Below are 25474 nucleotides of genomic sequence, written 5' to 3' on the forward strand. Positions count from 1 at the left end.
CAATGGAGGAAAGGGAGATGATAAAGGGTACTTTCTGCTCAATTTTTCATTAAACTACTTAAAAAAGATAGTCTGTTAATTCTGAAAAGCAACGAACTATTTACGTACACGAAGAGACAAGGGACTAAATTATTTGTAATTTCAATTTAATCCCAATAAAAATCTATTGCTTTACTTCCCTAGAGCAAGATGAGACTGTTGAGTTTCTACGTAAGAACAAATAGCCAGGGCAACCTATCAAAAGAGAACAGGGTACAAGAGCTGACTCTACCACACAAAACCATCGCCAAGTTTGGAGCTCAAGTGTCTGCTGTAGGTAGAACACAGCTTTTTATCTCCTCTCTGATGTACTAGGTGAACTGTCCTCATCCTTAGTCTCCTTTTCTTCTCTTTCTCCCTCTTCAAGTCTCTGTAGTCTGACTTCCACTCAGTATCTTTAACTGCCAAATCCAGAGGTCTTTTCATGCTCCTTATTCTTCTTCTAGACTGGCAGTTCTCACCTACGAGCAGTTTTGCTGCTAAGGGCACATTTGGCAAGGTCTGGAGCCATTTTCCGTCGTCACAACTGTCGACTGCTACTAGCATCTAGTGAGTAACATCCAACAGTGCACAAAGCAACCACCATAACAAAAGTCATCTGGTCCCAAAAGTCAACAGGGCCATGACTGAGAAACTGCTTTAGACTTCTCTGCAGGATGGATAGTTTTCTCCACCTCCTTTCCATCTCTCTTCCTTGGCTTTCTCTTGACTCTTCAGCTTTTTATTTAGTGCCCGTCCTACCACGAACCCTCTAAATTCATGCTCTGCTCTTGGCTCGTTCTATTGTCTTCTATTCCTTGGGGACTTTCCCTGCTCACCAACTGCAACCCATTATGTTGACAAGTATGACTTCCAGACTTCATCAGCTTTGACCTCTCATCAAATTAAACTGACATCTCCATCCGTAAGCTGCATTTCTCTACTGGGAGGTCACATCGTCACCCCGAACCCAACACTCCAAAAACAGAACCCATCAGCACCCCTTTCCCCTCTGAAAAGCAGCTCCTCTCCCGCATTCCCCTCTATCCATAGTCTCATTCAGTCAGGCTCAGAAATCTCATGCATTTTGGACTTTTCTGCTCTAGAGTAACTACGTACAGCAAGTCACCAAGCTATTTCACTCTTGTAACATCCTCTATGTCCAGTGATCTTAGTCCTGCACCTTTCACCCTAGAGGCTGGATCCAGATGGATTGCCCGCTCCCTGGTTTCTCATTCTACACCCTCCTCCAGGAGCTCTCCAAGTATCGATGTGTCCTTTTTACTTAAGCATAAATATATGGCCTGGCATTTAGGGCCCTCCTCAGTCAGACCAAATTTAGGTTTTTCAATCTTATTTCCTATTATGCCTTTTCCTGACTCCCCTACTCTTAACTGAATTTAATGACTGCATCCACATCTACAAAAACATTTCCTAGTCCGTGATGCCTACCACCCTACCCACTCCTGTGGCTGAGCCCCTTCCTCCCCCACAAACCCCATCTCTTTCAAGAAGCTGTCTGTGGCTACTGAAGTCCACAGATGTCTCCCAACTGAATCCTGCAGATGTTACACAGGCAAGAAACATCTAATTAACTCAAGAAAAGAGACGACTATACAAAGGCCTAGAAGACAGAGATTATCAAGACTATTTTATTCATTATGGTCATAGAATTAAAACTTCTAAATCACAAAATAGAGAAAAAAGTCTGTTGAAAATTAAGCACAAAGGCAGAGTCGGGTAGTGGGTAAGAGCAGAATCTGAGCTTGCATGCATTTCTATCACAATTAGTGCCAAGTGTCAATCTTTAATTTCTGTCCCTGGAAAATGTGGTAATGTACTTGCCTCATGAAGGTACTGTGTGGATTCAGAGGTGTGTAAAATGTCTCTGGCACATAAATGATGCTTAATAGATGTTAGCTATTACCATCACCAATACCTTGCTAAATTTACGGGAGGCTGATTCTGGTCATCCTCTCTGTTGTGACTAAGCAATAGAATTCTCCAGAAGGCAGGTCCATCCAGGACTCCTAAATCCTAGATTTCAGTTGCAGATAGGTCTAAAGTTTCTTCACTGGACTGCTTTACTGATCTCTTAATCCTAGCCCCAGTCCCAGGACAGAAATCTAGTAAGCTCCTATTTTATTCTGTCAAAGAAATCAAAAGGATTTTGTTCCCCTTGATATAGATATGTTCCCCAATTAAAAAAAATTGTTTTAACGTTTATTTATTGAGAGACAGAGACACACAGAGCATGAACATGGGGGGGGGGCAGAGAAGAGGGGGAGACACAGAATCTGAAGCAGGTTCCAGGCTCTGAGCCATCAGCACAGAGCCCTGACACGGGCTTGAACTCACAAACTGCGAGTTCATGACCTGAGCCGAAGTCGGTCGCTTTACCAACTGAGCCACCCGGGTGCCCCTGTTCCCCAATTTTTAACGTACATCTGAGTGACCAGGAATTTAATGGTGTGGTTAAAACTAAACCAATTCTGCACATGTCCACCAATCTTGTGAGATTAAGTACCAAGTGGGACACAAAAGGTCAACTGTCTTGGGGGTTGATATGTTGTCATATAGATACAGGGCATTAACAAAGAAACGCCCAAGGAAAAGACAAATGAAAAGTGATTATGACCCACGTTTTCCCACAGATAAGCAAGAGCAGGACACCAAAGGAGACCTGATACTTGGGTGTGGGCTTTAAAGTCACAGTCTGACAAGTCACCGAGTACTGTGAGAAATCTATTCGCAACCTCGTTTTGTTCCTCACACAGGCATATTACGTCCTCAAGCAAATGCTTCCACCTCCATGCTGAATTCAGAAGGCTAGCTTTCATTCTACTGCATAGCTCAGCTCAGCTGTCAACTTGGTCTTTAAAAGGATCCGTCTACTCTTGATCCCACAAATGGAATTACATGGGCTTTAGAAGTCATCACATCAGTATCCAGAATCCAAAAGGACAAAAAATACTGTCAAAAAGAATCAAAAGTTGCTTTGCAAATCTAGGTCAAAATTGGTATTCGGAACATCCTATCAAAGAGTTTCAATGTGTGTTTATCACAGTAACCACTACGATAACCAAAAACTGCTTACTATTTCATTTTCTACAGACGTGTTCCATTTTTTTGGTCCATCTCCTATGGTGGAAAGCCAATACAAAGAATTGAAAAGAGCAACGGATTTGTAAGATTTGAGTTCTGGTTTTATCCAGTTACCCCCTTGGGGTTATGTCCTTTGGATGCCACCTTTTCATCTGTGATATGGGTTTAATGCTGTTTGTTCACTTCCCTGGTTAATAATGAGGAATGAATGAAGTAATCTAGGTGAAAGTCCTTAGTAAATTGTGAAAACACAAAGGTAAAGTTTGTAAACTATTCATAATTAAGAAGAACTGTAAAATAGGAGACTGGGCCCAGGAGATTATTATAATGGCTTTTCAATCTTTAAAAAAAGAAAAATCTGGAGAGTCCTTTGTCCAAAGGACACATTTAATGCAGACAAAAGGCAAATGTCTCTAGGTGCACCCGGAATTACCTGCATTCCCCTCCCTCTACGCTCTGTGGTAGTGAGCTCTGAAAGGGGTTTCCAGAATCCTTAGGGCTCCAAGGAACATGGCGTGAAAATCCCTGGTTTAGTCCCATCTCTGGTTTTACTCATAGGGAAACAGCCCAGAGGGCTGAAGCAAACAACAGTGGTTGCAGACAGTAGACTGTTATAGACAGGTAACACTACAAGTCCAATGTACAGTCACTTTTTGTTCAATTACCCTAGTGGCCTTCAAAAGCTTTCTGAAGAGCAGTCTCTCCCTCATGTCCCAACAAAGTCTGTGTAGGCAGGTCCTTGCCTTTGTTTGCCCGGGTCCCACAGCAGTGCGGCCTGCTGGGAACCCTTCTCATCCTTTTCAGAGTCTCCCAGAGAACAGCACAAAGTAGTGGTGCTGCTGAGCAGATGGATGGTTTGTACTAGCACCTTCTGAGATGGCCTAAGGAGCAGCCTCCTTGGGGTCAGTGACCAGCCCCACAAAGCTTGATGGGGTCTCTCTCTTCTAGAGAGCTATGCTCACAACCCTGCAGGCAACCCAATTTCTCCTGCTCTCTCAACCTGATCCGAGTCTTTCAGAGGTTTCTGTAATTAGGTCTCTGGGTGAAGACCCCTCAGTTTTTCTTTTCCACTGGCATCTTTACCATGTTTGGAATTCCGCATCAATTGCTCACATTTTTCTGCCTCTATGCTTTATTGCCTTTAACCCATCCCATAAACTAATTCCGGAAAGAGCATGACTTAGAAGAAACTAAAGATCTGGGTTCAACTTCTAGTTCAACCATTTACTAGATGAGCAGCCTCAACTCTCGTACCTGTTTCTACTTCCATAAAATAGCTAGGATAAGATCTGCTCCATTTAGATCCCAGAGCACATGACAACATTATGAGGAGAACAGTGTGTCAATCATAAAGCCTTGAACGACAGGCTTTACCAGTAATATTGTCATTAACAGTGTGGGTTGTCTCACCCTTGTTCAAAAACATTCAGTGATCCTTATCCGCAAAGTCTGAAGTCCTCTGCCTGTCACACAAGATCCACAAGCTTGTCCCCATCCACCATCAGGCTTCTCTCTCGTCCTTCCCACCCAAGGCTTCATGCCAACCCAGATGATCTCTGCCTCCCCCAGCACATCTGGTCTCAGGACTCAAGAACAGGATTTCTTCTACCTCAAGTACCCCTTTCTGAAGCTTCATCTAGTTATTTAATGCAGGAGAGATCTCTTTCCTCTGAAAGACACCACACCTTATTAGTAACACCCTGGATGCATTTAACCGCTACAGTGTAAGAAATTCCCAGGAACCCTTGCACGCACACACACATCACCTACCTGTCTCTCACTAGGGACTGATCAAGCTCTCAGTACCTCAGCAGATCTAGCTACTGACATACCAAGCTGAGGGACACCTACGGGCTCACAGGCCCAGCACAGTCATCAGGAAGCAGTACTGAATACGTATTTGCAAATGGCAAAAAAGAGGAGTAAAAGAGGCCAATGGTTTAACCCATCCCCCCACCCACCTCTCCTCTGGTAACCATCAGTTTGCTCTCTACAGTTAAGAACCGGTTTCTTTTAAAGGAAAAAAAAAATTGTTTCTTGGTTTAAGTTTATTTTGAGAGCGTGCATGCACAAGTGGGGGTGAGGCAGGAGAGGAAGAGAGAATCCCAAGCAGGCTCCATGCTGCCAGCCCAGAGCCTGACATGGGGCTCAGTCTCAGTAACTGTGACATCATGACCTGAGCCGAATCCAAGAGTTGGCTGCCTAACAGACTTAGCCACTCAGGCGCTCCTGCCTCTTTTTTTCCCCATTTGTTTGTTTTGTTTCTTACACTCTGTATGTGAGTGAAATCATATGGTATTGGTCTTTCTCTGACTTGTTTCACTTAGAATAAGTGCATTACATACAGTACGATAATATACTGTAATAAGTAACCTCCACATCTATTTTCCATCATCTTCACAACATTCCCCAAATGAGATAAAACCCAGTTTAGACCTAGCTCCATCCATTCGCTGGGGAGTGCACTTGTGATGAGCACTAGGTGTTCTATGGAAGTGTTGAATCACTATATTGTACACCTGAAACATTACACTGTATGTTCACTGGAATTTGAATAAAAACTTAAAGACATGACACAGAAACGGTGGAGACCACATACACACAGATTTAGCAGACAGCCATCTACAACCTGTAAGTCAGGAGAAACCAATCCTGACACCCTGATTTCAAACTTCTACCCTCCATAAGTGTGAAAAAATAAATGTTGTTTACACACATACATACACATACACACACACACACACAGTGAATCGTAACAGGAACAGAAACATCCCAAAGGCAGATGCCGTGGGTGGCATTAACGACTATGCAACATGGCTGAGTTTGGTATAAACAGATTAGATGAGAAGTTAGAGGATTAGGTACTCAAGACATCTGTCAGCTGCCTGGAGGTTGACCAGTAAATGGGAATTGGATGGCCAGTTTGAAGGAGTGTTTTCAAAAAGCACTGAAGCTTTAGCTGCTATCCGCCACCAAAGCCTGGCACAAAATGAAGGCTCAGTGAGCACTTGGTCAACAAACTAAGAGGCAGGACACACAGAGGCTGAGAAAAAGCAACCAGGCACTCACTGCCAGCCCACAGTTCTCTGCACTCACTCAGCAAGGGCCACAAATGATTGCTATGGCAGAAACTAAAACCTTTACAGGTTGGGAAAGCTGTGGCAAAGCAATGGGTAGGAAGGTCCAGCATTCTGAAGGGCAGGGTAAGAGAAGTCAGGGCAAGACCTGGTACAACAGCACTAAAAGATGTCAGCAGGGAAGAGGGAAGGCTTGGCAGGTACTTAAAGAAAAGGGGGCTGCAGTCCGTTTCTAAGCCGTGTGTTCTCCCCACCATCTTAGCCAGCAGCGCTGATCCCAAAGCAGAAGGACAACAGAACTACACGAACCAGAATACGAGTTCCTTGTGGGCAGGGATCATGCCTGGCTCGCTATCCATAACCAAAGCCTAGCGCAGTGCCTCGGACACAGACAAGAAATTGTCCCGCTAGACTATCTGGGTTTGAATCCTATTCTACCACCTTACCAACTGGGACACTTCAGACATGTTATTCAAACTCTTCAGGCTTTAGTTTTCACGTCTCTAAAACGGGAACGTTACTATTATCTAGCTAGTTGAGAGGATTAGAGGAGTTAGAATAAAAAAGTACTTGGTGAACACAGCACAAGGTCTAAACTTGAACTGTTGTACACCTGAAACTAACTTAACAATCTAAAACAAGAACAAAACTAAAACAAAAACCACTTGGTCGGCTTATAGTAAGCACCAAACAAGTATCTGGTATTACTTATAATGGGTTTCCTTCAGGGGCTAGAACCCGGTGAAGGACGCCCAGATAGAACGTCCTCCTCTCAAGCCACAGGGATACTTCGTGACTAGCAGTGCCCTTGTACCTGGATCTAAAGGTCTAGGTCAGGGGGGGTCTCACACTTTTTCCTCCTCAGGGATAATGCTCCATCAGACATGCTTCCGTTAGCATGAAAAGGGGCATGCTCTGTCTTTGGTCTACTTGTACCATAATCCAAGAAAGTTAAGGGTGTGGATATGACCTCAAATCATCATTAACGCGTAAAGGAAGTCAGCCACAGGCTTTCATACTGATACCATTATTTTTAATAAAGGACATGAGGCATAGCAACTAACCCCAATATCTTGGAGCCACAGTGCCAGGCAACCAAGTCCACCCAATGACATCTGCAGAGATTTTTTTGTGTGTGACCCAATTTGATTCTCACTGGGAAAAAAAAATAATCAAAGGAAGAAAAAAGACTGTTCCAGATCCAAAGGAACAGACGTTAGAGAAGTACTGCACGGCAATGCCGAAAATCAGAGCAAGGTACAATGTCTTATGTTTCCTCAAAAAGTCACGGTGGTTTTATAGTTAAGCACTTGTCTCATTTCCCCCCAGAGTGGCAGCACCAACATTTCTGCTTATCCCCAACCATCCCGCAATGCCTGTCGGTTGCTAGGCAACCGTAACTGCGATTGCTTTCTGCCCACCCACAATGCACAGCTTTCATAATTGTTCTCGTCGGGTTTGCCAATTACTCCTAGGAACTATCTTTTTAGCCAAGGCTGCTTCTCAAGTTCGTCTTCTTGCCGGCTTGGTCCTATGGTAAAATTTTAACACTGATTTGTCATCATGTCTCAGTAATTTCAAGAACAGGCTGCCCAAACATGGGATGATTTCATGGTAGGATCAAAAACTATAAATAGCTTGACATAAAAGCAACCAGACAAAAGAGAAAATTGCCAGCCAACATAACATTTTAATATGTTCAAGCTAAAGTGCTAGTTTTAAGGTTATTTGAATAATATTCTTCTGGCTGAACGTACTGGTTTTGATTTCATAGAATAATTTTCAACAATTTGTAAATTAATCACATATTCAACTTAGAAAAGGCTCTAACTATGGACAAGTGTTTAAATCACATATCCTTCCACACATATCCTTTCAAACAGAAAAGCTTTTTAAAAGCTGCTTTCTTTTCAAAAAAATTTTTTTTTAAGTTTATTTATTTATTTTGAGAAAGAGACAGTTTGGGCAGGGGAGGGGCAGAGAGAAAGAATCCCAAAAGCAGGCTCCACACTGCCAGTGCAGAGCCGATGGGCTTGTACTCACATTGAGATCATGACCTGAGCCAAAAATCGAGTCGAACACTTAACTAAGACACCCAGGTGTCCCTTACATGGTTTTCTTGAATCCTTAGGGAACTTATGAACAACGACCTAACACAGAGTTGTTAACACAGGCCCTAAAAACCAAGCAGTTACATACAGTATAATCATATAGAATAACAGGAAACCTCCACATCTATCTTCCATCATCATCTTTGCAACATTCCTGAAGTGAGAGAAAACCCAGGTTATAAATGGCATTCCCCAAATTTAAGTGGCAAGGCTAGTAAGTGGCAGTCCCAAATAGGAATGCGGATCTTTAGATTCCATCTCGGTATTGTTTCCTCAACAGTAGGTTGGCTGTCTGGGTAACATCAGCCATCCTCTGAGGTACCTAGGTTTGACGGTTCATGGGGTTAAAAGCTATTAAATCCAAGACACTAGTAGTGATTTGAGGCTGAGGAGCAGGACGGCTGGGGAACAGGAGTGGGAAGACAAACTTTTTCCACCTGCCCTTTTCTCGTTATGTGCATATATACACCTATGTGAACAACATTTTGTGAAGGGCTCTCATTCAAGTACATATAGGTCACTAACAATACGCTGTGCACAGTGTTAGATGCTGAGGATGTGAAGGTAAAACCTGGCAGCTGTCTTCAAACAGTTCATAATATATCAAGGCAAAAGAACCCACAAAGAACCAAGAAGGAATACGTAAAAAAGACCAAGCAAAAAGTGCTATAGGGGCATCCAGATGGTTCAGGCGGTTCGGTGTCCGACTTTTGATTTTGGCTGAGATCATGATCTCACAGTTCATGAGTTTGAGCCCCACATCAGGCTCCACGCTGACAGTGCAGAGCCTGCTTGGGATTTTCTCTGCCCCTCCGGTGCTCATGCTCGTGCTCTCTCAAGAGAAATTAAAAAAAAAAAAAAAGTGCTATAAAAACACAATAGAAAACAATGAATTATGTCTGCTGAGCTAGAAAAATTTTCAAAGGGGAACACCTGAAATAGACCTTAAGGATAAGCACAACCATTCTAGATAGTACAAAAAGAAAAACTTAGAACCTGAGAATCAGTGAGCAAATGAATAGCAGTTTGATTATAGGGATTACCACCCTCTCAAAAACTTCTGGGTCACTATAGACCAGGCACTGTATGAAAACATAAGACATTACACAAAATTACCAATAGGATGAGTTTTTTTAGCTGGACAAGTATAGATAAGAACTACAAACTCACTTTCTTTTAGAGTAGGACAAAAACTTTTCAAGTATCCAGTTCAATCAAATAGAAACTTCATTAAAAATGGTTTCAGTGCAGATATTAGAATTCTCAGTGGCAACCATATACTAAAACCTAACCCAGGATCTATGCAAAAGGCTATCAGTGAGAACACATAATCAAAGAGAGGCTATTAAAACTTTGAGATTCACGTATATTTAAAAGAATAAATGGAAGACGAAAGCCACAGTAAGGCTAGCCAAGCGTTTTTATGATTTCAATACCGGATTTTCAGTAGACACCGTTTCTGTGAAATGTCATCTGAGTAAAACCAAGTCCCCATGACCAAGAAACCTCTACTTACAAAATGTGTGGAGAAATGACAGGTAATGGGATATGATGAATACACTATATGCAATGAATGAAGTTCACTCATAAGGTGGTAAGGTTTTTTTTTTTTTTTTCCTTTAGACAAGAAATTAGATCTTTTGGGATTCTACTGATCTTTCATAAGACATACTTTGAACAATTCTACATAGCCAAGTCAATGTAGTTCTCTAAAGCAATTACGCTGCAGGGTTACTCCCTCACTCTAATAAAGCAGTCTCTTTTGGCTCCAAATAATTATAGAATTTCATTTTTCAAATAGTCTTTGGATGCTGAGGTTCAGTCTTTTGAGTATGTTCAATGGTAGTTTTGCCTATGAGAAAGAAACCTCAATTTTGAGAACAGTAAGAAATTATTGCAAGTCAAGGCTGGGGAATAGCACAGAGAGATTCACCTGGGTAATAAGTACCAATGAGACCTATGGAAGGCAGGATTGGAAGATGGCCCCCAGAATTCCTGCTCTTGCTCCCGATGTCACATCTGGTATAAACCTCTCCCTTAGAGCATGAGCAAAACTGTGAATATGATGGGATTTCATTCCCTTGATCAGCTTAAGAGTAAGTTGGGTTTACCAAAAAGTTTGGGAGGACAATGGGTGAGCCTGACTTTATCAGATAAAGCCTTGAGAGAGGAAGAAGGTCCTTCCTAAGGACTGAGATTCTCCTACTGGCTTCAGAGAAGCAAACAGCTATACTGCGACCTGTCGATTGCAGACAGCAATGGCATAGGCACCAGAGGAAGCACTGTGGAGCCAAGAATGCCCCCTGGACTGTCACCAGGAAAGCAGGACCCTCAGAATTCTGCCAAGAACCTAGAAGCTTGGAAGAGGATGCCAGGCCGTCAAGGAGATCATAACCTGGTTCACACCTTGATCCAGCGCAGAGATCGTGTCCAGACTCCTGACCCATAGGAACTGCAGAATAATAAAGTTTGTTGGTAGCTCATTAGACATTAACAGAAAATATGAAATACAAGGCCAAAAACAATGTGCCTTAAATTCACTTTGAAGGAAATTCTCAAGACTGCCAGGAAGATCTGAACAATGACAGTATTTTTGGTAAAAGTACTTAGTGTCAATGGGTGACCACCTTGAAAGGCAATACTTTGATGTATGAATCTCGATTAAGAAAAATTTTCATTATCATGTCAGAGTCAAGATTCATATTGGTTATCATCCATCTTTATTACTTTTTTTTCGGGTGAACTTGTTTTAATTTTGTGGCACTTAAGAAGGAATTATTCATCCCAAATATGAACATTAATATGGACTGATAATACATCAAAGCAGAAAAATGGCAAAAAAATTTAGATTTATGTAGCTTTTGATGTATTTATCTTTTGCTAAAATCCAATTCATAAAACATAATCCATCTGCCACTTTGTTGATGGACTGTTAGATTTGCTAGACATTATCACTTCATTTGGACAAGAACCCACGGTTGTCTGTATAACTATGTCTCATCTCTCTCAAGTAGGAAAATGTATTAAATGAAAGGGAAGCAGCACTCATAGATCAGTTATTCATCAAGTTCTGAGTTTATTTTCAAAGACAATACCATCCACCGGAGAGAATCTAGGGAATATTTACAAATACAGAAGGTTTTTTTTTTTTTTGCTTTCACCATGATGTGCCATTTGGTATGGGAGGGCCAGATTATTAAATATCCTATAATACACACAAGTCACATGACAAAATGATCTTGACCAAAATGCCAACAGTGCCCTGTTGAGAAACCCGTTGAGTATAAGCTAAATCCAACTACATTAAAACCATGTCTTATTCCAGAAAGCCTAATGGAACAACACCTTTAACAAGATATTTTTTTTTTGTTTTTGAGAGAAAGACAGAGAGAGAGAGAGAGAACGAGAACCCGTGCTTGTGAGGATGGGAGGGAGATCTTAAGACCCCATGTGCAACGTGGAGCCTGACACGTGGCTTGATCTCACAATTGTGACATGGTGACCTGAGCTGAAATCAAGAGCTGGATACCCAACTGACTGAGCCACCCGGTTGCCCCAAAAGATATATATTTTAAGGGGCCCTTATTTGTTTTAATCAATTCAAATTGTAAGTATATGGACATAGAACTCCCTCCATAGACCCAGGACTAAAAGTTTCAGGAAACCCAGGTGACATCAAGACAACACCAATTCTACCTCTCAAGCAGGTAAAAGGTAGTCTGGAGGCCCGGTACTGCTCTGACTTCACCTCCCACCCCATTCACTCCAGCAACACCACTTTGGTTTAACTCAAAGGCAATGACCATAGCAGTGTATAAATTCCTACCTCTCCTCTCTGCTCAGAATGCTTTCCCCCAGCTATATCCATCCACATGGCACCCTCCCTTCCTAAATATCACTGTCAGTGAGGCCTTCCCTGACCATCCTATGTAATGAGCAGACTCCCTCCTCAACCCAAGCGCTCACTACCCGACAGTACCATGTTTGGGGGTGTGCCTGGGTTCTTGGGCCCTTGTTTAACCTCCCTGTGCTTCAGTTCCCCTATCCACAGACAGGACGGATACCTACATGTAGGACTGGTGAGGATTACAGGAGATGTGGGTAGGGGAAGAAAAGTGTGTGTGTTTAAAGTAAGTCTACAACAGTGCGTGGATCTGATAGCGATCATTAAATGTTGGCTCTGAACCTAAAAACAACCAAAGCCAACTTCGAAGTTACACTTTTATTTAACTCTTTTCCTTTAGTGGTGAAACAAAACAAAAAACCTTCTTAGCTCATTTGCTGGCAAAAGTTGACCTAAACAGACATGAGGCTACTTGCAATGCCATCTATTAACATCCTTAGTGTTATATATACCATGTTATCGTCCTAAATTCCAAATACCAAAATATATCTAGTCCAAAGTATTGAGTAAAAGACTATGACCCTGAATCATTCTACTTTGTTCTTCTCTATAGCATCTACCACCATTCGATAAAGGTAATTATACTTGTTAACTTGGGGGAACTCCCAGCACAACAAAGTCAAGGGCTATTTTATATAATTCTAGCACCTGGAAGAGTGCTTGGTCCATAATAAGTGCTTAATATACTGACTGAAGGTTTTGTTTTTTTGGGAAGGTTAACTTCTATGATGTCATACAGAACATGTAACATTTCTCTTAGGTAGAAGAAAGATTATTTCTGGCGAACGGTGACCAGTTGCTCTTTAACTCAGGAGGTAAAATTTGATCTGATCTGTTTGGCAGTGGAACACTGGTAAATGTGAAAAGCCCACTTCTATGTATTTCCGGTATTTCTCTCAACTCCCAGAAATCAACCTTTTGTCACACTCTCCCCCTGAAAACGCCACAAAGGTTCGGGGTATTGATAATTAGTTCTAAAGAAAACGCCGAAACGTCCTATCTGCACACCAAGCTTCTGAGTACAGCTCCAACAGACCATTCCACATGACATTCCCACTGTAGGTCAATTTGCACTCCAAGTGAGCCATCCTCCCACTGAAACCAGTTCCATTTTCTGACTTCCGTACTGATGAATTGACCGCTTTCATCTCCCTACCACCATACTCCAAGCACAGGAATCACATGTGAAGCCTCTCCCATATTCAACTATGGGCGAAGCCTAGGCAGCTCTTTCACTGTTGCAGCCTCAGCGTTGGGCTTCAGTAGCTTCCCTGTTCACAAATCCGTACTGAGGGCCCTCATATGCCAAGTGTGGGGACAGGTCAGTCAAGACATGGACTTGAATCGAGTCTGGAGTGGAAGCCAATGATTACATAGGCAACCACACTGAAAGAGAAAGGAAACTGGCCAGCCAGGAAGCTCAAGACATTATGGAAAGCCCCGGGCTAGCTAAGGAAAACAAGGGAAGTCTCAAGTCGTGTTGAACCGAGAAACGAAAGACAGTTAAGGCCTTGGTGGGTGAAAGTCTATTCACTCACAATACTCAGAAAATTGTTACAGCTGCACTTAAATAACGTGCACGAGTTGTTTGATAAAACCTTTTTTGTTCTACTGTAAATACCCAGAGAGCAGAAACAGCATTTTTGCGAATCCCTCTATCCCTGTGCCTAGAGTTGGCAACTTTGCCCACCGTGGACAGAGACTTGCTGGGTAATAGAGGGAGGCCTCAGCTCTATGGTCCTGTATCTCACCCGTGGAAGGGGACACTTCCACCTCACAGGCTCCTGTGACGACTGAAACAACGCAGCTAAAGCGCCAGAACTTTCTCCCACATGGCAACTGCTCAAAGAAGATCAAATGTCGGCCACCTGGGTGGCTCACTCGTTAAGCATCTGACTTCGGCTCAGGTCATGATATCTCGGTCCGTGGGTTCGAGTTCCGCATCCAGCTCTGTGCTGACAGCTAGGAGCCTGGAGCCCTGCTTTGGATTCTGTGTCTTCCTCTCTCTCTCTCTGCCCCTCTCCTGCTTGTGCTCTCTCTCTCGCTCCTCAAAATAATCATTTAAAAAAAAAAAAAAAAAAAAGTCAGGTGTCTCCCTCAACCATTTCTTTACCCCACAGAGCAGAAAGGCTTTTTAAACATCTCCTGACCGGTGCCTGACATTTTATCAGTGATTCTCCAGGTGACTAAAAGCCTCAGGACCACCGTGTGATTGGTGTGAGTGTCTGATGGCGGATTCTGAGGGTCCCATAGTTATGTGATTTCATAGGTTGAACTGCTACTGTAAAGTATTACTATCCCATACTTGTTACAGTGGGTTCATGTGCTTCCAATGAAATGTTACAAATATCGTTACTTGTAACGTTCAAAATTAAACGTAAGCAAGGAAGGTAAGTATCATTTGTTCAACATCTACCATTCCCTGATGATAGCTGTTCTATGTAACCTGCTCCAAGCCTCTGAACAAAACTTACAGTTAAAGGTCATAACCTACTTTGGTTGAGGAGGAAACTGGCGCTTGGCAAGGTTTACTAATTCACAAATGTTAAGGGGTTGAACCGAAATTTGGATGTGGGTCTTTTTAATTCCAAACCCATGTTTCTCCCACCATCCTGACTGCCTTTCTTCGAAGGAGATTGTGGGGTATTTTCTATATAGATAGTACCCACCCACACAACACAGTCCACATCTGCCTGCTGTTCCCCAGGAACACTCACCTCTGCCATTTAAGCAACCATAATCTCTCCATGCTTCCCAGCTGGCCCATTCACCTCTATTCTTATTTCTAATAATCCACTCTCTTTTCAGCAGCTTGGGTTACATTTACAAGACACACAGCAGATCTACTGTTAAAGTGTTTCCACGGCACTTTGGATAAGATTCTTACTCTGGCCGTCAAGGCCCTCCCGGATCTGGCATGGCCTGTGCATAGCCACGCTGGACCACTCCAACATCCCACATACTCTACAATTGAGGGCCCACTCCCACCTTTTATCAATCAATTCAGCACAAACATCACTTCCTGCAGGAGACCTTGACCCCTCCAGACAGGCTCCAACATCGCCCCATTTTGTTTCTAATCCTCGTGTGAGATTTCATGCTAACTCCTGTGTATACAGTCTGCCTCTCTCTCCTACCTCACTCTGGCTAAAATGAAAGCTGTTAGGATAGGTTGGCTGTCTCTTGTTCCACATGGTATATACAGTGCCTGACACAGGGCAGCAGCATGAAGCTGGTTTCCCTGGGCACATCCTTCATGCTTTCAAGCAGTTAGTGAAAATATAGGGTCTTGAGCTCTATATGGCTTTACTAGTGTCTTTGAGGGCCAACAACTGTGTCCCTTTAATTCTTGATACCCAGAACCCCGATTTCTTGAAGAAATGGAAGTCATGCTATACCACCCTTGTGTCCTCTCTGCCTGGCATACCACTGGCATTCAAGAAATGCATACTGAATATTATGGGCTACTCAAGATGATGACTTGGTCCCAGATCCGCACGAGCTGATTACTTGATCTTCCTCTGTTCCAGTAACCAGTTCACAACACTGGCACACAACTACGGGGAGGGAGGTTATTTCGAAGGCACTTCGAAGCAGGGACACTACTGTTACAAGCAGTGCCAGATAGTAGTTGCTGGCTATATATTTTAATCTGGGTCTTTAAGGAAACAATTAGGATTCTTGGAGACAGGAGGGCAGCATGTGTGAGGCAAATGGCCATCATTAGCAGAGGCATTGCAGTGGAGCAAACATGATGCGGGGACACAGAGACCACCCTGCCTGGAACACAGTGTCTCAAAGGAGAAACAGAGGATGTGCGTACAAGGAGCTGTTTGGTAAAGATGCTTTCATCCTAATGGCTGAGAAGGCAATACACAGTGGTCACACTACACTGTCACTAGTAACTCCGGAGCTTGTATTTTACTTCCACTTCTAGTCTTTCGTTATACTTTGTCAGTGTATCACATTTAACTTCTAACTGTAGAGACTAACTTTCTTTGGTCTGTGGGTCATGTCACGGAGTATGTCCCTTCATCCGTACAGCTGTTGTGCAAATAAGAGATCTGAGGCTCAATGAGGTTAAGAAACTTGTTCCAGGAAAAAGACCTGTTCAATAGTAGGCATGATCACACAGTACTATTTGGCAACATTAAAGCTCATGGTCACTCTTCTCTACAAGGAGACAAGACAATGATGTAGGAGCTACAAGCTCCAATGGCAGTACCTGCATAAATGCGCTAAGGCTCTGGGGAAGGCAGCAGGAGGCTGGCAGAGCCCCCCCAAGAGAAGGACATCAGGCCTGAGCACATTTTTTAGTGTTTGTTTACAGTTGAGGGAGGGTGGGGTGGGTCAGAGTGCGAGCAGGGGAGGAGCAGAACGAGAGGGAGACTCGGAATCTGAAGCAGGCTCTAGGCTTTGAGCTATCAGCACAAAGCCCAATGCGGGGCTTGAACCATGAACCGTGAGATCATGACCTTTGAACCAAAGTCAGCCACCTAACTGACAACACCCAGGTGCCCCGTGAGCACATTTTTAAATATTTATTTTTGAGACAGAGAAAGCAGAGGAGGGGCAGAGAGAAGGAGAGAGAATCCCAAGCAGGCTCCACAACTGTCAGCACAGAACCCGACGTGGGCTTGAACTCATGTCCCTGAAATCATGACCAGAGCCGAAATCAAGAGTCTGACACTTAACCCACTAAGCCACCAAGGCTCACCCCACTGAGCATAATTCTTAGGAGAGGGTAGCAACCAGAAAAGCAGAGAAAAAGAACAGAGGCAGTGCGAGGGAGCTGATGGAAGGTTGATTACAGGGGCACAGGCAGCCAGGTTGGTTGCTTCTGACAGTTGAGGTTGGGAAGGGCAGGACAAGGTGAAAATGGTATGGTTAGGGTCTGAGTGCCAAGGATGAAAATTCATCTTTCTGAAAGATGCTGGTCACTGACAACCAGGAAAGGGAAGCAGACCATTTGCGTGATGGGACGGCAAAGAGGCAATCACCCACAAGTCCAGGTGTTGAGTATCTGAGTTGGTAGTTTCAGGGACCAGAACAATAAAGCGAGACCATTTTAAGGATGAATGGGCTTTGACAGTCCTATACAAAGCATCCACATGCCCACCTCAAGCACAGAATCTATCTCTTCCTATTTTAACTATTTCTGTGTCTGTCATCTGAGAAAAGCATCTTAAAGGACTGCTTCAATCTTACTGTTTTTGTCCTGAGGGCTCAGCATCCACAGGAGCAAGGACCCCAGTGAACATTGCAGAACGTGCAAAGGCAGAAACAGCAAGAGGATGGCTGGGCTGTAAACTGGAGGATAAAGGAATGGGCAGGTGCCACCAGGGCCAGGAGGGAAAGACATATTCTTCTTGAAAAGAAGAGCTCGGTTTGGGATGTTCTGACTTGGGGATAAGGTGGCAAACCAAGAAACAAAAATTGAAGCGAGTTCCTGATACAGGTCACTTGTATTGTGGATCTACACCCTTGTTATTGTAGAAGGGCTGAGAGTGGGCTCCAAGTATTTTATTTTCAGGTGTCTCTCAGACATCCTTTAATACTGGAATGCCAGGTGGTATTTTATTTATTTGATGTTTTTTATTTATTTTTGAAAGAGCGAGCGAGCAAGCAAGCAGGGGAGGTGCAGAGAGAGAGGGAGACACAGAATCCGAAGCAGGCTCCAGGCTCTGAGCTGTCAGCAGAGCCTGACGTGGGGCTTGAACCCACGAATTGCGAGATCATGACCTGAGCTGAAGTCGGACGCTTAACTGACTGAGCCACCCAAGTGACCCCCTCCCTTTCTTCTTTTTTTAAATACCACAGAGTGTGATGCAGTTTTTGACTTAACTGGTCTTCACAGAAAACAGGTACACTTCCACTGTTAATGAGGAGAGGCATCCGAAGGTTGGGGTGAGGAGTGCCAGCTGAGGAGTCCAATTTCTTGGGTTCAAATCTTGCTGCCACAAGGTAACTACTGTGTGACCATGGATGGGCAGCCTACCTAACCGCTCTTTTTCCATATCCTCATGGAGCAGTTGTGAAAATTAAATGAATACGAAAAGTGCTTAGAACAGTGTCTGGTATATGAAAATCATATACCAGTTGTTGCAATTCTTCCTTATACATTCTGGTAAGTAGACAGTTTTTAGCCTCGCTATTCTGGAACAAAAGTATAAGCCACAAATCCATGACAAATTTCAAATTCTTAACAAATTAACTTCTAAGTTAGAGTTTAGTAATATCTAGTCAACATGAAAGCACACATTCACATAATACAAACTAATATTCAATAAATTTACAGTTGATGCTTTTTGGACTTATGGCTAAGAACATATGGTGCCATAGCTTGAGAAAATCCATTCTGGAGGTATGGGAGTATCTTCTTTCGCCTAATTGCAGACTCCCTCAGATTTGCCCTGAAAAGCCCATGCACTTTTCCAGCTCCATGGCCTTCACACCCCTTCCTCTGCTCAGATTTCCCTTCCAATCCATCTGGTTTTCTGAGGCGTACTTCCAGGCCTACTTGAAATATCACTGCCTTACCTTCAGCTGGTCTCTGACCCACCCTGACCCCACCCCAACTGGATAATACATTTTTTAAAACATTTTTGAGAGGAGAGAGAGCATGTGTGTGTGCATACGCACACACGGCAGAGGTGGGGGGGGGGGGGCAGAGAAAGAGGGAAACAGAATCTGAAGAAGGCTCCAAGATCTGAGCTGTCAGCACAGGGCCCGATGTGGGGCTCGAACTCACGAACCGTGAGATCATGACCCGAACCAAAGTCAGATGCTTAACCGACTGAGCCACCTAGGCATCCCCCCTCCCCACAATAATACACTTCTAAGGGTGCTTCCACCAGATCATTACACAGGTAAACAACTAGCATACAATCAGTGTTCTATCTCTTTCTGCAGCCCCCGCATGGCATGGGTCATGTCTTGTTCTACTCCTGGAGCTGAATGAACACCATCATTAAACTCAACTACAAAAACTTTGCCTTCAGAAAAGGGTTCCTCAGTGTTACTCTCAACCCCCCTTCATACCCTTAACACAGGATCAATAAATACCCAACTTTAGTGAAGCACAACCATCTTTTAACTCCACCCTGAGGAAAACAAAATCCCCCAATAGACGGTAAATTCAATTTTCCAATGAAGTAGACACTCGAGATTCCAACAGCTACACCAGGACGCAGGCCTGCCCTCCGGGTTTTGTATTTTCAAGCTCCCATGATCAATCACAGGTCAATTCCTTAAAAGTAAATCCGTGTGTTTATCTCACTTGCTAGTTCTGTTTCTTTGGAGAACCATGACTAACACAGAAATGTACGAGGGAACTGTCCCTGCTTTCTTTGGACTCAACCTTCCCATTTTCACGTGAAGGCCAGCACTTCAAACATCATCTCCTCTTCTTTATCCATGGATCCCCAGCACCAGGATTTCCATCTCTAACGTCAAAGACCCACATTGAGGACTCTTACACAAAGGAGTCCTATCCATTTACATCTTGGAGGCAACATTTGACCAATGGAGGAAGGAACAAAAACACTTCTGGTCACTGTGTGCTTTTCGGAGAGTTCTCCAGGCAACAGGTTTCCCGGCAGGATAACATGATGCTGCCAGCTAGATAAGACTAATTTTACCAAATAATGTTTGTGTTTCTTTATGCATCTTTTCCTACATGGAGGAAAATCAGGTAAGATTTTAACCAAAGTTCAAAGTATAGCCTTCAAATTCAATTCGACAAAGTGGTATGACTTCAGAAAGAACCTTGACTAGTACAAATAAATATTATAATGGACGGGATCACTAATCAGAGAATTGTCAGACCACACTGAGAAAACTGTTCCGTCATTTAAGGTATTCTGCACGAAACAAAATAACAAGAGCTGCATAATAAAGTAGCCCTTGGGATGAACGATGGCTCACTAGTCAGGAATATTTCCAGTGGTAGCCATGTTAGAATTGGAAGCAGGTAGAGATTTCATCTGGTCTCCCCAACTTATCACCAGGAAGTGACAGTCACACACAGCATCAGGATAGGAAAAGCCAGGCTTTTCATATTACAACTTAATAACATGGTTTACTTTTTACCACTTGAAACTTAATAACTTAGCTTAAAAGATAATTACTGAACAGGTGAGCTGACATTAAAATGTGAGCTCTCTCAATATCTAATTTCTCTGAATCATGTTCAAGGGTCCATAATATATCCAAATTTATTTCCTTATTGGTTAGCTTTGTAGAAGGCTAGGTAGCATATTGATAACTTCTCTTAACTGAGGAATATTTGAACAGTTTACCTTTTAGAGTGTTATGTAAAATACAAGTGTGGGAGGGATTAATAAAAATCTCATACTCACTTACCCAGAGGACACACACATTTCAGATCTCTGTTCTCCCTGGCACTATCCATCTCAGGCACTGGCCTCTCTACCCAGGAAGAGCACAACCAAGAAACCTACTTCTTTTAAAAAAAGTTTTTCAGTTTATTTATTTTGAGAGAGAGAGAGTGCACACAAGGAAGGGAGGGGCAGAGAGGAGAGACAGAATCTCAAGCAGACTCCGCACTGTTAGCACAGAGCCCGATGCGGGGCTCGAACTCAGGGACTGCGAGATCATGACCCGAGGTGAGATCACGAGTCAGATGCTTAACTGAGTCACCCAGGCGCCCCATCAAGAAGCCTACTTCTTCAGAAGCTACAGTTTCTCTTTAGGGGAATCTAGGTGGCTCAGTTGGTTAAGTGTCTGACTTCGGCTCAGGTCATGATCTCCGGGTTCGTGAGTTCGAGCCCCACGGTTCGGCTCTGTGCTGACAGCTCAGAGCCTACAGCCTGCTTTGGATTCTGTGTCTCCCTCTCTGTCCCTCCCCCACTCACACTCTGCCTCTCTCTCAAAAAACAACAAACATTAAAAAAATTAAAGAAAAAAAAGTTTCTGTTTAAAGACCCACAGCAAAGAAATGCATACTAATTCCCCTTGGCCATCCTTCAGTCTCGATGGTGAAGCTTGGACAAGCATAACCACAGCTGTCGTGTCCTGGGGCCTATTAGGTCATATGCACTGAGCCTCTAGCATATCTCATTTCACTTAACCGCCCCAGGAGGCACCCATTACTTTGCCCATGTTATATAATAGGAAATGGACACAGATTAAGTAAATTTCCCAAATTCACAGAGCTAATAAATGATAGAAAAGCATCTTAAATTTTTAGGAGCCATATTTTCATTACACTATGGTGCCTCACAAACTGTCCAGAAGCCCACTCTTGCATCTAATGTATACCACTAAACACAGTTCAGGTCACTGTTCCTGATCCTGAGCCAGGAAGGCCACTAATTTCCAGAAAGTAGGAAGGGAACTTGGTTCTGCTTCTAACTGGCTCTTTTGTTTCAAAGTTTCTTCTTGAGTATTCTTAAACCTTTGTTTCAAAGTCTGTTCATTAAAGAAATTATTCTACTTAGTCATACCTTAATTATTCGCATTGACATCATTGGGTCACTGAATCATTAAGAGATGCCTAATGGCCTTTGGTCAGACTAGGAGTCAGGAACTAAAGTTCTAGTCCAGTTCTCTTTTTCTGAGAGCACGACAATCTACCTTGCTATAAAAATGAACATAAAAAAAGCTTAATAACGAGTTTCTTATAGAGGGTAATGAAAACTGTGAAATTAGATTATGGTGATGATTGCACAATTCTAGGAATATACTAACTCAGAATTTAAATAAGTGAATCTTAAAGAAAATTATATTTTAATAAAGACGTTTTAAAAAATTAAAAAAAAAAAACGCATTGGAAGAGACTGGATTGGTCAAGTGTCAATTTTCTGAGAGAAAGTAACTAAGGAATACTAGTTTTACCGCATCATTTTTGTTCTGGATTTACCTCAATTGTTAACTTGCCTAATTCCTACTATTGAAGTATTAAAAAACAGGAGTAAACACAAATTTTGTGCAAACCTTAAAAACTCCAAGACTCCTAAAATCAGGCAATGATTACAGGCTTTGTGAAGGGGAAGTCACAGGCCTCTTAATAAGGCTCAGAAGACATACACACACTTTGAAAACTAACCATTTACAACACCACCTTTTGGAAACCTAACGGAAACCTATTCGGTATTCACAGCAGGAGTTACAAACACATTTAAAAAATTCTTCCCATCAAGAATATAAGGCCTACTTACCTTGTGACAAGGAACCAGGCAATTTGACTGAAGTCTGGAGATAGTCTCATATAAGTTTTAATATGTGGCATAGCATTGCTGCGGCCAGATGTCTCAGCTGACCATTTGCTAGTGACAGGAAAAATATATTACTAATAAGAAAATATAAACCCATCATAATCCTTTTAGGACACTTCATGAAAAGCAAAATCCCGTAATCTAAAAAGTGAGTACACAGTTCTGTGCTAGAACCTGTGGTGTTTTATTAAACTGTTTAGAGAACAGAAAAAAGCACTGTGACCTCTTGGTATATAGCCTTCCAATCTCTTTTCTGCCACTAAGACTCATATATTCACACACGTATTTACTTCAGTTGTGACTTCAACTGCCCATCTGCATGTCTTGTCTCTTAGGTGGACTGGGAGCTCTTCCAAAGCAGGAATCATGCTCCCACAGTGTATTACTAAGTACAGGCTCAGTACAAGCTTTTTGAAATAAAGTACAAAATGGGAAAAAAGCCAACAAGATGAATATTAGAGCAATGTTGAAAAGCCGGAGGATAATTCAGAAACACTGGAGTCCAAGGATGACGATCATGTAACTGAGTTTGGTTTCTAGGTGTACAATACTGCAGGACTGAGGTTCTGTGGGGGGAAAAGGACCTACGTCGTGAGGTGACCATCTCTGCTTACAAATTTAAAGAGGATGGTTCCTCATGAGAAGAGACTGAGGCCAGAATTGGGATCAGGTAGACTGTTCTCTGGATCATTAAATTCACCTGAATGAATAGTGAAAAGAGCTCAACATAAGGGAATGTCCTCTGTAGGGAATAACCTCCCAAGAGACCCACAAGGGGACACCAAGTTAGACTGTGAGCTACCGAGATGCAATCTGCCTTTGTTTCCAACTGTGTGGTGTGGTGTAATTAACACCCGTTGAAGCAAGCAAGAAACTGGGCCAAGAACACGCAGAACAAGTGTCCTGGATGGGCCAAGAACACGCAGAGCAAGTGCAACCCTGGAACAAGAGAGGGATGAAAGACCTTCCCTTCACCTGGCCATTCAACCACTGAGCAAACCAAATACTATCCTACATCCTGGAGAAAGCAGTGTGGGTTTCACCCTATGCAAGCTGCAGTCACAGTACGTGCATGTGCCAACAGAAGAATTACATTCTGGAAATACGAGCTACAATGCTGCCAAATCACTAGGTTTTATGCCCGTAACTCATGTACCATTGACAGTTATACTCAAATAACTTTTTTTAAAAAGGTGCTTACGGGGCACCTGGGTGGCTCAGTCAGTTAAGCATCCGACTTTGGCTCAGGTCACGATCCTGAAAGTTGTGAGTTCAAGCTCCACACAGGGCTCTGTGCTTGACAGCTCGAAGCCTGGAGCCTGCTTTAGATTCTGTGTCTCTCTCCCTATCTGTCCCCTCCCCTGCTCACACTCACTCTCTCTCAAAAATAAATAAACATTAGAAAAAAAAAAATGCTGCTTACATAAATTCTAAACTACCCAACATTATCTTTTTTTTTTTTTTTTTTTTTGAGTTCCAGTATTTAAATAGAAACTTCACAGGGATAAATTTTACTCTTTGGTATTAAAAACCTATTCCAAATAGTGTTCAAAATCTTGTTTAAATTATTTCTATCACTAACATATGTAGATGAAAAAAAAAAAACATAGCTACATTATGTAAGGTTCTTTTTTAAAACATCAGACTGACGATAAATAACGTTCTTATTCCTAAAGAAACAATAGCAGCATTCTAAACCAAGTACTTACTGAAAATAGGAGTGGAGCCAATTCTGCTTTTCAGCTGTCTGGATGCTATAGGGAAGAGAGCCACCAGCTTTTAAAAGAAAACAAAGTAAGAATTACAGAAAACAACTTGAGGATCCTTCATTAAGAATCTATAGTAAATACTGGAAAAAAAAAAAACAAACCCAAAACAAAAAACAAACCACTTCCTATTTCATCTCATGGAACAGTACTTGGAAAAAAAAAGGTCTATACTTGTCTTTTTTTTTTTTTTTAATATTTATTGACAGACAGGGCGTGAGTATGCTGGGGGGAGTGGGCAGGGAGAAAGGGAGACACAGAATCCAAAGCGGACTCCAGGCTATGAGCTGTCAGCACAGAGCCTGACACGGGACTCGAACCAACGAACCGCGAGATCATGACCTGAGCCTGAGGCGGATGCTTAACCGACTGAGCCACCCAGGAACCCCAAAAAGGTCTATACTTGTATTAGGTATGCTCCCTCAGTGGGGTTTCCTTTCTTAGGGATACATATAAATGTTTATGACCTGAAAAGAGAAAGGTATTATTTAATCACTCAGGGGTGGTAATTTAACATCTCTAACAGCACAGATTTGAAGTGTTACAAAAACTATATAAAAAATCCTGGCCTATCCTGCAGTCCTCACGAAGGTGAGAAATCCTTGCCCCCACTCTGGTCTGGAGCATCTCCGTTTTGGCCCAAGAACAGGTCAGCTGGGGAGGTAGACTAGGACAAAACGCGGTCCTCCTGCTTCCTTCACCTTTTACCCTCTGCCCTTTCTAAGCAGAGTTTGTATTAACATTCTCACAAATGTAATGGAATCATCAATAAAATTAACATGTTCAGTCAACAGTGAAGTTTTTAAAAAGGAATTCTAAAAGCCCTATTCTTGCATAGGAAACAAAGATACAGTTCCAGTGGCACCTGGGTGGCCCATCGGTTAAGTTCCCAACTCTTGGTTTCAGCTCAGGTCATGATCTCACGGTTCGTGAGTTTGAGCCCTGCATGTTGGGCTCCATGCTGACAGCATGGAGACTGTTTGGGATGGTCTCTCTCTCCCTCTCTCTCTCTCTGCCCCTCCCCTGATTGTACACACTCTCTCAAAATAAACTTAAAAAAAAAAAAAAGATACAGTTCCAAATGGAAACACAATTAGTAGACTATTTTTGTTCATGTTTTAAAGGCAGAAAGTACCATTGTAGATCCACCAGTGACTTTGCAAACACATATTAGAACTTCCCCATAAGTGGGGCGCCTGGGTGGCGCAGTCGGTTAAGCGTCCGACTTCAGCCAGGTCACGATCTCGCGGTCCGT

At 42.7% G+C, this 25474-nt stretch overlaps 1 protein-coding gene across 7 annotated transcripts in view; it reads right to left on the reverse strand.

Annotated features, from left to right (window-relative positions):
- Positions 1 to 25474, reverse strand: part of TDP1 (tyrosyl-DNA phosphodiesterase 1) — a 92045-nt gene that overhangs the window by 35477 nt on the left and 31094 nt on the right. For all 7 annotated transcript variants that reach the window (XM_086709037.1, XM_086709032.1, XM_086709035.1 and 4 more), the window contains 2 exons: positions 24163 to 24229; positions 22397 to 22504 (listed from right to left, as the gene is read on the reverse strand). In XM_086709037.1, the coding sequence (XP_086565163.1) occupies positions 22397 to 22504; positions 24163 to 24229 (175 nt within the window). The remainder of the gene's footprint in view (positions 1 to 22396; positions 22505 to 24162; positions 24230 to 25474) is intronic.

This window comes from Puma concolor, chromosome B3 (assembly GCF_028749965.1).
Source record: "Puma concolor isolate L17-30 chromosome B3, mPumCon1.1.hap2, whole genome shotgun sequence".
Taxonomy (NCBI): domain Eukaryota; kingdom Metazoa; phylum Chordata; class Mammalia; order Carnivora; family Felidae; genus Puma; species Puma concolor.